Source organism: Bos grunniens, chromosome 3, assembly GCF_055505025.1.
Source record: "Bos grunniens cultivar Pamir isolate PY7600 chromosome 3, Bosgru_T2T1.0, whole genome shotgun sequence".
NCBI classification, from domain to species: domain Eukaryota; kingdom Metazoa; phylum Chordata; class Mammalia; order Artiodactyla; family Bovidae; genus Bos; species Bos grunniens.
This window is the reverse complement of record NC_141167.1, coordinates 52,404,202-52,417,424: the sequence shown is the minus strand read 5'-3', so window position 1 is coordinate 52,417,424 and position 13,223 is coordinate 52,404,202. Positions and strand designations below refer to the sequence as shown.

The 13,223-nt window shown below is 37.1% G+C and overlaps 1 protein-coding gene across 2 annotated transcripts in view; it reads right to left on the bottom strand.

The window, feature by feature from the left end:
- Positions 1 to 6,796: 6,796 nt before the first annotated feature.
- ACADM (acyl-CoA dehydrogenase medium chain) overlaps positions 6,797 to 13,223 on the bottom strand; it is a 38,365-nt gene continuing 31,938 nt past the window's right edge. For both annotated transcript variants that reach the window (XM_086390634.1, XM_086390635.1), the window contains 2 exons: positions 8,979 to 9,227; positions 6,797 to 7,704 (listed from right to left, as the gene is read on the bottom strand). In XM_086390634.1, the coding sequence (XP_086246760.1) occupies positions 7,633 to 7,704; positions 8,979 to 9,227 (321 nt within the window). In that variant the 3' untranslated portion in view covers positions 6,797 to 7,632. The remainder of the gene's footprint in view (positions 7,705 to 8,978; positions 9,228 to 13,223) is intronic.

Sequence of the window (13,223 nt, the reverse complement as noted above, 5' to 3'; positions counted from 1 at the left end):
CTTATTTAACTTATATGCCGAGTACATCATGTGAAATGCCAGGCTGGATGAAGCACAAGCTAGCTTTTTGGACCATGAATAATTTTCATTCATTTAAAATATTTTGGTTATTCCTGATCACTTGGGAAGTACAAGAAAATCTAGCTTCTGAATATTGGCCATCTCTATAGAGCATATGCTTCCAGGGGTATAGTATCTAAGAGCTCTATAAAATGCCATTTTCATTAGGTATGGTATTGATATTTAATGAATAGGCTTTACTTAGCAATTAGGATTTTGTGGAGGTAATGATCAAAGTAAAACATAATGTTTGGATGCAATGCAGAATAAAAGAATATAAGAAATTTAAAAAAAAAGATTGCAGGGAGAAATATCAATAACCTCAGCTATGCAGATGACACCATCCTAATGGCAGAAAGCAAAGAGGAACTAAAGAGCCTCTTGATGAAGTTGAAGGAGAGTGAAAAAGTTGGGTTAAAAGTCAACATTCAAAAAATAAAGATCATGGCATCCAGTCCCATCACTTCATGGCAAATAGATGGGGAAAAAGTGGAAAAAGTGACAGACTTTATTTTGGGGGGCTCCAAAATCACCGTGGATGGTGCCTGCAGCCACAAAATTAAAAGATGCTTGTTCCTTGGAAGGAAAGCTATGTCAAATCTAGATAGGGCATTAAAAAACAAAGACACCACTTTGTTGACAAAGGTCTGTATAGTCAAAGTTATAGTTTTTCTAGTAGTCATGTATGGATGTGAGATGTGGGCCATAAAGAAGGCTGAGCACTGAAGAATTGATGCTTTGGAATTATGGTGCTGGAGAAGACTTGAGAATCCCTTGGACAGTAAAGAGATCAAACCAGTCAATCCTAAAGGAAATCAACCCTGAGTATTCATTGGGAGGACTGATGCCGAAATTGAAGCTCCAATACTTTGGCCACTTGATGGGAAGAGCCAACTCATTGGAGCCAACTCTTTCCCCTGATGCAGGGAAAGATTGAAGGCAGGAGACAGAGTCGACAGAGGATGAGGTGGTTGGATGACATCATAGACTCAATGGACATGAGTCTGAAGAAACTTTGGGAGATAGTGAAGGACAGGGAAGTCTGGCATGCTGCAGTCCATGGGATTGCAAGGAGTTGGACAGGACTGAGTGATTGAACAACATCAAGGTATTATCTCATGGATCCTCTGGGTATTTTCTGAACAGGTATATATCTGTGATTTTCTGTTGCCTGGTTTAACTCTTTTACAACTCTGTAAAGTTAAAAGTTAAATTGTAGAAAATGGAGAGTTATGGAAATGAACCATGAACTACAACTGGTTTCTCCTGTAAAGAAAAAATGACCCTCTCTTTATTTTTCACCCTACAGGTTATTAACCAGTTTTACACATATTAGCAAATTCTTTTAAGCATTTCTAACTGTAGAAATGTCTGTTCTTAAGTTCTCCCTTATACAATTTAACATCTTTTTAGTTTTCTCATTCATTAGTTACATGAAACCTTAAAAAAAAAAAAAAAAAAACACCACTGTTGCCTATAGGGTTCAACCTTTAATCCCCAAAGAACTTTTTATTATCTGATTACAGGGATATATTCAAATCAATGGATTTCATTCTAGAAGCCATATAAACAGTTGTGTTTTTTTTTTAATCCAGAGGGGTCTTGGAACAATCTCTTCTTCCTATATGCAAATTGATTACTCTGGTAGATTCCTTAAACATTCATTAAACTTGTCATAAAAATACCAGATCTTAAAAAAATATACCAGATGTTTTATAAAATTGTCTTTTCCAGGAACCATCAAGTCACAGATGTAGGCAATCAAAAATCATTCTTGTAATCTGACCTGTACTCCAGGCTGTAATGGCCCTAGCCAGTCAACTTTTCTAAGTGGTGGGAAATCTAATATATAAAGTGCTAGATTTTATTCTATCTTGAGATCAAAAAAGTAGAGGAAACTAGTCTATAGATCAAGAAAGAATGCAACATGGTAGAGAAGGTAGAACTGAGAGACAGAAAAGTACTATTTCATGGGTTCCTAAAGACTATTTTGGTTTTAGTCCCTTCCTAAAACTGACTCCATTCCAGCCTTCAGATACATGAGGCACTTCAATATGCTTACATTTGTCCGTATTTTGCTTAAGTAGCTTAAGTTCATTCTGGTTACTTGTGACTAAAGTCTCTTAATTGATAATTATATAATCACTTAATACTTATCAAAGGTACTTTATTATTATATGGCTTTAGAATATAATTCGATGTCTAGAAGGTTTATGTAGGTGAGTTTTTTAACTTAGGTAAATGCAAATTTATATTTGGAACATACATATTACACGTAACTTGTAATTTCAGTGTTCAGTTCAGTTCACTTGCTCAGTCATGTACAACTCTTTGCGACCCCATGAACCGCAGCACGCCAGGCCTCCCTGTCCATCACCAACTCCTGGAGTCCAACCAAACCCATGTTCATTGAGTGGGTGATGCCATCCAACCATCTCATCCTCTGTCATCCCCTTCTCCTCCTGCCCTCAATCTTTCCCAGTATCAGGGTCTTTTCCAATGAGTCAACTCTTCACATCAGGTGGCCAAAGTACTGGAGTTTCAGCTTCAGCATCAGTCCTTCCAATGAACGCCCAGGACTGATCTGCTTTAGGATGGACTGGTTGGATCTCCTTGCAGTCCAAGGGACTCTCAAGAGTCTTCTCCAACACCACAGTTCAAAAGCATCAATTCTTCGGCACTCAGCTTTCTTCACAGTCCAACTCTCACATCCATACATGACCACTGGAAAAACCATAGCCTTGACTAGATGGACCTTTGTGGACAAAGTAATGTCTCTGCTTTTTAATATGCTGTCTAGGTTGGTCATAACTTTTCCTTCCAAGGAACAAGCATCTTTTAATTTCATGGCTGCAATCACCATCTGCAGTGGATTTTGGAGCCCAAAGATAAAGTCAGCCACTGTTTCCCCATCTATTTGCCATGAAGTGATGGGACCAGATGCCATGATCTTCGTTTTCTGAATGTTGAACTTTAAGCCAATTTTTTCACTCTCCTCTTTACTTTCATCAAGAGGCTCTTTAGTTCTTCTTTACTTTCTGCCATAAGGGTGGTGTCATCTGCGTATCTGAGGTGATTGATCTTTCTCCCTGCAATCTTGTTTCCAGCTTGTGCTTCAGCCAGCCCAGCATGTCTCATGATGTACTCTGCATATAAGTTAAATAAGCAGGGTGACAATATACAGCCTTGACGTATTCCTTTTCCTATTTGGAACCAGTCTGTTGTTCCATGTCCAGTTCGAACTGTTGCTTCCTGACCTGCATATAGGTTTCTCAAGAGGCAGGTCAGGTGGTCTGGTATTCCCATCTCTTTCAGAATTTTCCACAGGTTATTGTGATCCACACAGTCACAGGCTTTGGCATAGTCAATAAAGCAGAATTAGATGTTTTTCTGGAACTTTCTTGCATTTTCCATGATCCAGAGGATGTTGGAAATTTGATCTCTAATTCCTCTGCCTTTTTTGAAACCAGCTTGAAGATCTGGAAGTTCACAGTTACGTATTGCTGAAGCCTGGCTTGGAGAATTTTAAGCATCCCTTTACTAGCATGTGAGATGAGTGCAATTGTGCGGTAGTTTGAGCTTTCTTTGGCATTGCCTTTCTTTGGGATTGGAATGAAAACTGACCTTTTCCAGTCCTCTGGTCACTGCTGAGTTTTCCAAATTTGCTGGCATATTGAGTGCAGCACTTTCACAGCATCATTGTTCAGGATTTGAAATAGCTCAACTGGAATTCCATCACCAATATCCAACTTATTTAGAGACCCAATCTGTTACCAATCTTGAGCTGTGCCATTAAAAAACAGTTTCACAGTTAAGCATGAAAAAGCCATTTAAACTTTTTGGGTAAAATATTAGATCTTTATAATTTAGTGAGGTGTAAGAGGAAATGTATTTGGTCTTTGTCCTCAGTCCCTGGGTGAGTCTGTAACCAAAATTGTGGTGTGCCTGTTGCCACTCAAAAGCCAATAAAGAAGAAGTTGGGTAGAAAACAATAAATGCTGGAGAGGGTATGGAGAGAAGAGACCCCTCCTATTCTGTTGGGAATGTAAATTGGTACAGCCACTATGGAGAACAGTATGGAGGTTCTTTATAAAATTAAAAATAAAGCTAACCATATGACCCTGTAATCCCATTCCAGGCATATATCCAGAGAAAACATGATCCGAAAAGATACACGCACCCCAATGTTCATTGCAGCACTGTTTACAATAGCCAACACGTGGAAGCAACCTAAATGTCCATCAATAGAGGAATGGATAAGATGTGGTGTATACATATACAATGGAATTTTACTCGGCCATTACAAAGAATGAAATGATGCCATTTGCAGGAACATAGATGGATCTAGAGAATGTCATACTAAGTGAAGTAAGTCATACAGAGAAGGAAAAATATAGTGTATGACAACCTTCTATGCAGAATCTAAAAGAAATGATACAGATGAGCTTACTTATAAAACAGACTCAGACTTCAAGAATGAACTTATGGTTGCCAGGGGGAAGGGACAGTTAGGGAGTTAGGGATGGACATGCACACAATGCTAAAGTGGATAACAAATGCTGTATAGCACATGGAACTCTGCTCTATGTTATGTGGCAACCTGGATGGGAGAGGAGTTTGGGGGAGAATGGATACATGTATATATATGGCTGAGTCCCTTCACTGTTCACCTGAAACTGTCACAACATTGTTAATCAACTATACCCCAATACAAAATTAAAAGTTTTTTTTTTTTTTTTTAACCACCTAAAAACAACAAGGAAAAAAAGAAGCAAGTTTGATGGAATGTTTGCTTTATTTTGGATGCTGGAAATGGCTGGGGGTGGGGGCAAGGATGAGGGAGACACATATAAAGCCCGACTCACCACAACCTGACAATCAGGGAGAAAGAGCTTTTCTAGACAGAGAGGGCCACATGCAGAAACAGCAGTTAGCTCTGACAGTCATCTTGAAATTGGTCATGTGGTGGTCTGACCAGCGTCATCTTGATTGCTTTAAATACAGTTATTCTTCAGTTCCAGGGTCAGTTTATTTCTATTTCCTTGAGACAAATTCTCAGAATTGTGGCAGCTTATGTCATGGCTACAGTCTGGTTATTTTGTAGTTAACTTCTTTCACCTGGTGGGGCTTTCAGACTCTATAATACAGCTCACAGGATATGGCTCAAAATACTTTCCATAGCTTTGGAGGAGGAACTAAAGGTTCTTGGCTTTGCTCACTGATTAAACAGTTACTGTTTTTGACCTGTTTGACTGCTTTTCTTTGCTTCTGCATTTTCTCACTTTTCTGATTAAACTTTTTCTTCAGCTGAAGTTTTCCCACAGACAACAGACAGGTGAAGGACATGGGGAAGAAGGGGTGGTGGTGGGTAAGGACCATAAGGTCCTGCTTCCCTTTATGGTTTTTTCCCCAACATTTGGTCATGCCTGCTCTAAGTTCATCAATTCCTTGGAATTTCCTGAGCAACAGAAGTATGTTATATTATTCCTAATGAGGTTCTGTCAAAAGATCAAAGTAGAGTTATGCTAATGAGGTGACAGCGTGGGACCCCTAAAGAGGCTCAGGATGGGGCTGATCACCAAAAAGACCAAGTAATTAGAGGATACTGTTGTGGTCTCGACTGCCACCCACAGCTCCCCCCACCCCTACCCCCAACATATGATGAAGCCCTAACCATTCTCATGTGAGCATATTTGAAGCTTTGGACTTCAGAGAAGTAATGAAAGTTAAATCAGGTCATAAAGGTATGGTTCTAATCTAATAAAGCTGGTGTCCTTGTAAGAAGAGACACCAGTGCCTGCTCCCTACAGTCGTGCACAGACACGAGGCCATGTGAAAACACAATGAGAAGGTAGCAGTGTATTACACAAACCAGGATGAGAGGCCTCACCAGAAACCAACCAAGATGGTACCTTGGTCTTAGACTTCTAGCCTCCAGAACTGTGAGAAAAAAATTTTCTGTTGTTTAAGCCACCCAGTCTGTGGCAGTTTGTTACGGCGACCTTAGCTGACTAAAGCAGGTGGAAATTTCAGCCCCACCTGACATCTGGGGAGGAAAGGAAGGCTGAGGATTCTCCATAAACACTTGAATGATGAGATTCAGGAGTTTCCAGATTACACACTGAACTATGCTTCCAAGGAACACACTGCAGTACTGGGGGGGTGGTGCATTGGGAGAAGTTATGTAACCCGGTGTCTCTCCTTATACCTTGCTCTTTGCATTTCCTCCTTTGTAATAAACCAGTAAGTGTGTTTTATCTGAGTTCTGTGAGTCATTCTTGCAAATTATCAAACCTGAGGGCAGGGACATGGAATACCCAAATTTGTAACCAAAGTGGACAGAAGTGTGGGTGGCCTGGGGATCCAGGATTTACAAGTGGTGTTGAAAGTGAGATACCACTTCAGGCAGAGTGGGCCAGAGTTCTTAAACCTGTGGAGTCTGATGCTAACTATTCTGCATTATTGTCAGAATAAGATTGAACTGTGGATGCCCAGTTGGTATCAGAATTGGAAAATAAGTGACATAAGGTCACATTTGGTCCTTTCATTATTCCATCTTGATATTTTCTAATAATGCAATCTAATAAAAACATGAACAGCTAACTTTATGCAATTCAAAATCAAAACATGAATTTTTTTCCATCATAGTAAATAAATCAAGTATACACTATTACATGAAATAATAAGACTTCTTGAAAAGAATACAAACAGATACACAAATTGAACAGATACATAATACTGAACAAATTTAAGTTTATTTTTAGAATGTATGTGCATGAAATCAGATTGTATACAACAGACCAAAGGTTAACCAGAGACCAACAGAGTCATATAAAAATAATTTAAGGGAAACTGTATTGACTTTTTAAAAATAAGGCAAGTGAAATGTGGGCTCAGAATTATGTGGGTTCAAAATTAAAAACTTCTATGTAACTTCTGGTCACTGTTTAAAGGGAGAATATGAACATCAAATTTTTGACTATTACTGTACAAAAGAGAAACCAAATGCTTTCCAAATTGCAGTAAAATTAATTCTTCTAATATAAGACCATTAAGTCTACAAAGTCACTGACAAGTTATTTAAATCCTAGAATATTTTCTCAATGTAAATTTTGGAACATTCTGAATAGTTTATAAACCTTCTTTTCTGTCTTTGGAAAAACACTGAAATTCCAAGAAATTTCTGTTTCTCTAATTTTCAGAGGTTAAAACAACAAACCAAACGTATTTTTCTAGGTTAATGTAATTCAGGTACACTGGAACTAAAGGAAAACACATAACTTTAATAAAACCAAATGTGTTATAGAAAAGGCAAGTCATAAAGTTAAACAAAAGTAGAAAACTTGGGTTGGCCCAGAAGTTCATTCAGGTTTTTTCATAACATTATAAAAAAACCCAAACAAACTTTTTGGCCAACCTAATACTATTAGAATCAGTTATACAGGTTTAGTACATGAGAACCTATGTTAAAATTTTCGCTGGAAAAAAAACCTTAAAGCCCTTATTCTTTCCTGGAGTTTAAATAGTAGATCATATTCTAATTACTCAACGATTATTAACACGGTGATCTGGTTACTTCTTATACCTGCCAATGTGTTCACGGGCTATAATAAGCCTTTGAATTTGTGCTGTACCTTCATAAATCTGGAAGAAAAAAAAAAGTAGGTTAAATATATTTCATATGTAAGTCCTCAGTATTTTAGACAGTCCTCTAAACTCCATTCTAGTACTAAACTGAATCAAACCATACATATGGTCTATAATGTACAGTTATTTTGAAACCTGATTTTCTGAAAACCATGATAATACATAATTCTCTAAAGATTAGTTAAAATTATTATAAGAACTCTACCAAAATTTTGGAGGACAGTCTTAAAACAAAAGGATATTGACTTTCAAAAAGTATTTGGGAAATCTAATGTTTAATGTTGCTGAAATATTTAACCAACTTTTTTGAGCTGTTTTAGCTAGTTGTCATCTTCAGTCATTTTCTATTCTTACTCTCAAACCTGATTTTTACTTTTTGTTCCTAAGGAACTGAGTTGCTAATGAAAAAAGATCCTGGAAGGATTTGTTTTGTTCAGTTAAGTATTCCTAGAAGACAGCCCTCACTTCCAGTTTAAACTTCTAACTATTTGTTCAGATGCCGGAGAAAAGTAAAAAGGTAATAATTATAGGCTCCAGGGAAGGGAGAGCATTATCAAATAAATTTGGAACGTTAGATAAGGCACAAATTGTGATCCTCAGTTTTTTCAAATCTAAATTGAGGGGCTGCACTGTCTAAATTTCTTTCTTTAACATTCTATGATTCTACCCCTGGATTTTAAATGACTAGATTTGTCAAATAATTTCCTGGGGGTTGAGGGAAGTAATGGAGGAGATATTGAGAAGCATTGCTTATAAATACTTAAGATACATGTGGAATGAGCATTTATATCTTATTTACTAAATCACTACTATCTCTTCACTACTATCTCTAAGTTTTCTTAACCATCAATTTAATTTAGAAGACAGAGTCATATCACATTCTCTTTGTGTTTTTTTACCTCCCAAATATGACCTCAAGAGTTGTCAGGTACGATTCAAAATAAAATAATTTAATTAGTTTACGTGATATACAGACTTTTAGGAGAGCAAAGAGTGGCTACAATTACCTAGGATGTTAAGAATCAAAGAAGGGTTATTCAGATAAATCTATATGTCTAAACTATTTGCTTTGTTAGCTTGCTCACTCAAGGCATTTACTTCAAAGTAACATTCTTCTTTGTGTTAATTAGTTCTAAAAATTTAGGCTCACAGCCACTTATTATGATGATTTATTATTACCTGTGACATAAAATCTTTAAATAATCAGAGATCTACCATATGATTTATGAATATTATTTCTTAAAAATCAACCATAATCATTTTAACATTACCTGATAGATCTTGGCATCTCTCATTAATTTTTCTACAGGATATTCAGTATTAAATCCATTGCCTCCAAAAATCTGAACAGCATCAGAAGCTAACTGATTTGCGATATCTCCAGCATATGCCTTTGCAATAGAGGCATAATAGGTATTTCGGCGACCAGAATCAACTTCCCAAGCTGCTCTCTGGTAACTCAATCTAGCTAGTTCAACTTTCATTGCCATTTCAGCCAGCAAAAATGATATTCCTTGGTGCTAGAATTAAACAGAAAAAAGTTTAAGGTATTTATTGAATAATTTAAAATTATTTCCCCTGAAACTTTTTTAACTTTAAAAACTAATTTTAGACTTAAAAAGTTACACTCTGCTTCCTCCAGTGGTAACATATTACAAAACCATAGTATAATTAACATTGGTAAAATATTATCAGCTAAACTATATACTTTATTCAAATTTGGCCAAGTTTTCCATCAATGTCCTTTCTCTGTGTAAGATCGCATCCAGGATTCCAACTGAATTTAATTTTTATTTCTTCCTAGTCTTTCCAAAGCTGTTAGGATTCCTCAGTCTTTCCTTCTCTTTCATGACCACTGTGCACTTATGAAGAACAATGATTGGTTATATTTTGTAGAATGTCCCATAGTTTGGGTTTGCACGATGTTTTCTCAGGATTGGAATGAGGTTATACATTTTTGATAAAAAATACCACAAAAATTATATGGATCCTTCTGAGAAGCTCCTGGGATTTTTAAAAGAAAACTGCCATAGACAGTGAAAAATCATGTGGCACTGTTATCAGGTGCTGATGGGAAAATGACAAGGATAAATAAAAGATGTTTTTTATCCTCTAGAGGTTCATAATCAAACAGGGAAAGTGTTAGTCACTCAGTCCTGTCCGACTCTTTGTGACCTCATGCACTGTAGCCCACTAGGCTCGTCTATCCATGGCATTCTCCAGGCAAGAACACTGGAGTGGGATGCCATGTCCTTCTCCAGAGAATGTCGCCAACCAAGGAATCAAACATAGGTCTCTTGCATTGCAGGCAGTTTCTTTACCATCTGCGCCACCAGGGAAGCCTAATCAACTAGGAGACTTAGACAAATATTTTCAGAAGGAGACAGTAAGTTATCTGTGAGTTATATGGCCAAGATATGTTATAGGATGAAGCCATGTCCACCATACCTTGATATATGAAAGTTTCAAATATGAAGTATGCTTACAACTTTGGAAAAATATATTTATGACCCCAAAAGAGCAGAGTACACATTCTATTTAAAGAGTTAATGAAACATTCTACATGATAGATAACATGTCAGACCACAAAAAAAGTCTCAATAAGGGTAACAAGGTTGAAATCATGTCAAATGTCTTTTCTGACTACAGCGGTAGAAACTATAAATCAAAAACAGAAACAATCCTACAAAACACACAAAAAATGTGGAATGTAAACAACATGTTACCAAAAAAAAAACAATGGATCTCTTAAGAAATCAAAGAGGAAATAAAAAAAAAACACCTGGAGACAAATTGCAAACAAAAACATAATGTTCCAAAATCTATGGGACATAACAAAGGTAGTTCTAAGATGGAAGTTTATGGCAATTCAGGCCTTCCTCAAGGATTAAATGAATTAATGCATGCAGTACTATTTGTTGAGAAGTTCACAGTGCAAAACATATCATAAGCGCTAGAAATATAAAGGTTTCCAAAACAGAAATTTACTACTTGTGCTGAGCTTACATTCTAGTGAGGCAGTAAAGAAAGATAGCAGACAAACGCATACATGATATAATGTTGGGCAGTGCTAAGAGCTATGAAGAAAAAAAGTGAGATCTTCCCAGGTGGCACTAAGTGGTAAAGAATCAGCCTGCCAATGCAGCAGACGCAAGAGATACAGGTTCGATCTCTGGGTTGGGAAGACCCCCTGGAGTAGGAAATGGAAACCCACTCCAGTACTCTTGCCTGGAAAATCCCATGGACAGAGGAGCCTGGCAGGCTACCGTCCATGGCATCGCAAAGAGTCAGGCACGACTGAGCACACACTCATCAGTCACAGTCATCACTATATCAAGTGTTTCAGGCGTTGTTTTACACAGGGTATATTCTTTAGTGAAATCAATGAGGAAGTAGATATTTGCCGGGAGGAGTAAACATAAAAACAACAACAAAAGGTCAGTGTGGAAGACAGAAGACCACTGCAAGTACTCTGGATTTTGATCTGAGTGTGATGAGAGGATACTGAAAGAATTTTGACCATAAAGTGGTTAAAAAAAGAGATATAAGTATATTTCTTTCTAAGTATATCTTATTTCAGTCTCAAGTCCCAAATAGTATTTCTCCTCATTCATTTTTCCACCAAGAAATGGAAATCAAGGGGAAAAGGTATTGCTTACTAGCAATAATAATCAATACAAATGACAGTTACTCACAAGGGATTCTTTCATATCATCCCAAACTACTCCAGCTTTAACCTGGATGGAGGATTTTGACTAGACAAAGGAGTAGGCAGTTATTGCCTACTATTAAGAGATTTTATCATCCTGTAATTTGTTATTGGTGTTCCTAGTTTTACTTATTGATAAGAAAAAGTACCATCCTCTGTTTTTGTCAGTTTTCTTTACCCACAGCAAGTTAAGCACTGTGAGGGATAGTGGCACAGTGTTCTCTTGAAGAGAGAAGTAGTAATAACAACAATGATAAACATGGGAATGAACAGGAGAGTTAGGATTAGAAGACTACACTCAATAATGTCCCTTCAAACAAAACTAAAAAAAAAATCTATGTATAAATCAGCTGCTTAATATCTCCTTTGTTTAGCTTAGAAAAGTAGTAAGCAAAAACACACTTTCTATACTTAACAGTAAGAGCCCATGAGGCAAAAATATCATTGTGCAGATGGTAAGAATACAAAAAAGAATCTTTAGAGTCTGTAAGAAAAGGAACATAAAATATTCCATTTTGAGTTGAAAATAGCCAGAAGAATATCAGATAGTTGGTGAGAAGGACCTGAAAATGATGTTATCTGTTTATGATTAAACTAAACTAATATTTAATAATAAACATACATTTCACTAATCTGTATACATGTAGCTCTGGTGACATAAATGAGTTAATATAAACTCTCTTTTTGTTCACAAACACAAAGAAATGTTTGATTTAAAAACAAAACAAGGAGGCTTCCCTTGTGGCTCAGTGGTAAAGAATCTGCCTGCTAATGCAGGAGACATAGGTTTAATCCCCGGTCCAGGTAGATCCTACATGCCATGGAACAACTAAGCAAGTGTGCCACAAACATTGGGCCTGTGCTCTCGAGCCCAGGAGTTGCAACTACTGAGCCCACGTGCCAGCTGTTGAAACCTCTGCACTCCAGAACCTGTGCCACGCAACAAGAGAAGTCACTCCAATGAGAGGCCCGCTCACCACAACTAAAAGAGTAGACCGTGCTCACCGCAACTAGAGAAAAGCTCGCAAGTAGAGCAACAAAGACCTAACAGCTAATTAATAAAGTTATTTAGAAAATAAAAGCAAAATAAAACAACTCAAAGGAAAGAAACAAATCTCCAAGGGCCTCCAGAAATTTAATCCTGATTGAGAAGCAATGACAGGGGGAAGGAAAAAAAATCAGACTGAGATTTGAGTCTAATGTGATAGGAGTTGGGGTTTTAATGAACACAGAAGAACAGGAGACAGATGTGAGAATGAAAAAGATGAGGGGCTGAAATTGAGATTCTCTGCCTATAAGAACTTCTCTTTCCTAAGGAGAAGCTCATCAAGGCAAGAAGGCCACAAAGAAGCTTATTTCTTGCCCAAGACTCTGTCTGGGAGATTTAAAAAAGGAATCTCTTTTAAACATGTAATCAATGTACACAGCTATGGTACAGGATTTCACAAGTGGAGAAATTCATGAGAAAAAAACAGCTCTAAGAATGCTGAAACCTCTGGGCTACCTGATAAAAAGTATAAAAAAGTACGAAAACCGGTCTCCTGGATACTTCCACAATGCACTGAAGAAACTAATGAATGCTGCTGCAGATAAGCTTAGAAGCAAAAATCAAGACAGGAAATAACTGGTCATAACAGAGAGATCAGATGCAGCAAACCAAAAAATTAGCCACTGTAAGAACTTGAAATAACAGAAAAAAAATCAGAAAGTGACTATAACTGAAGTTTTATATAATTAAAGAGATAAAAAAGGAGAAAGAGAAGCTATGTTGAAAAACCAGGCCACCATAAAAGAAAGGGTAGAAATG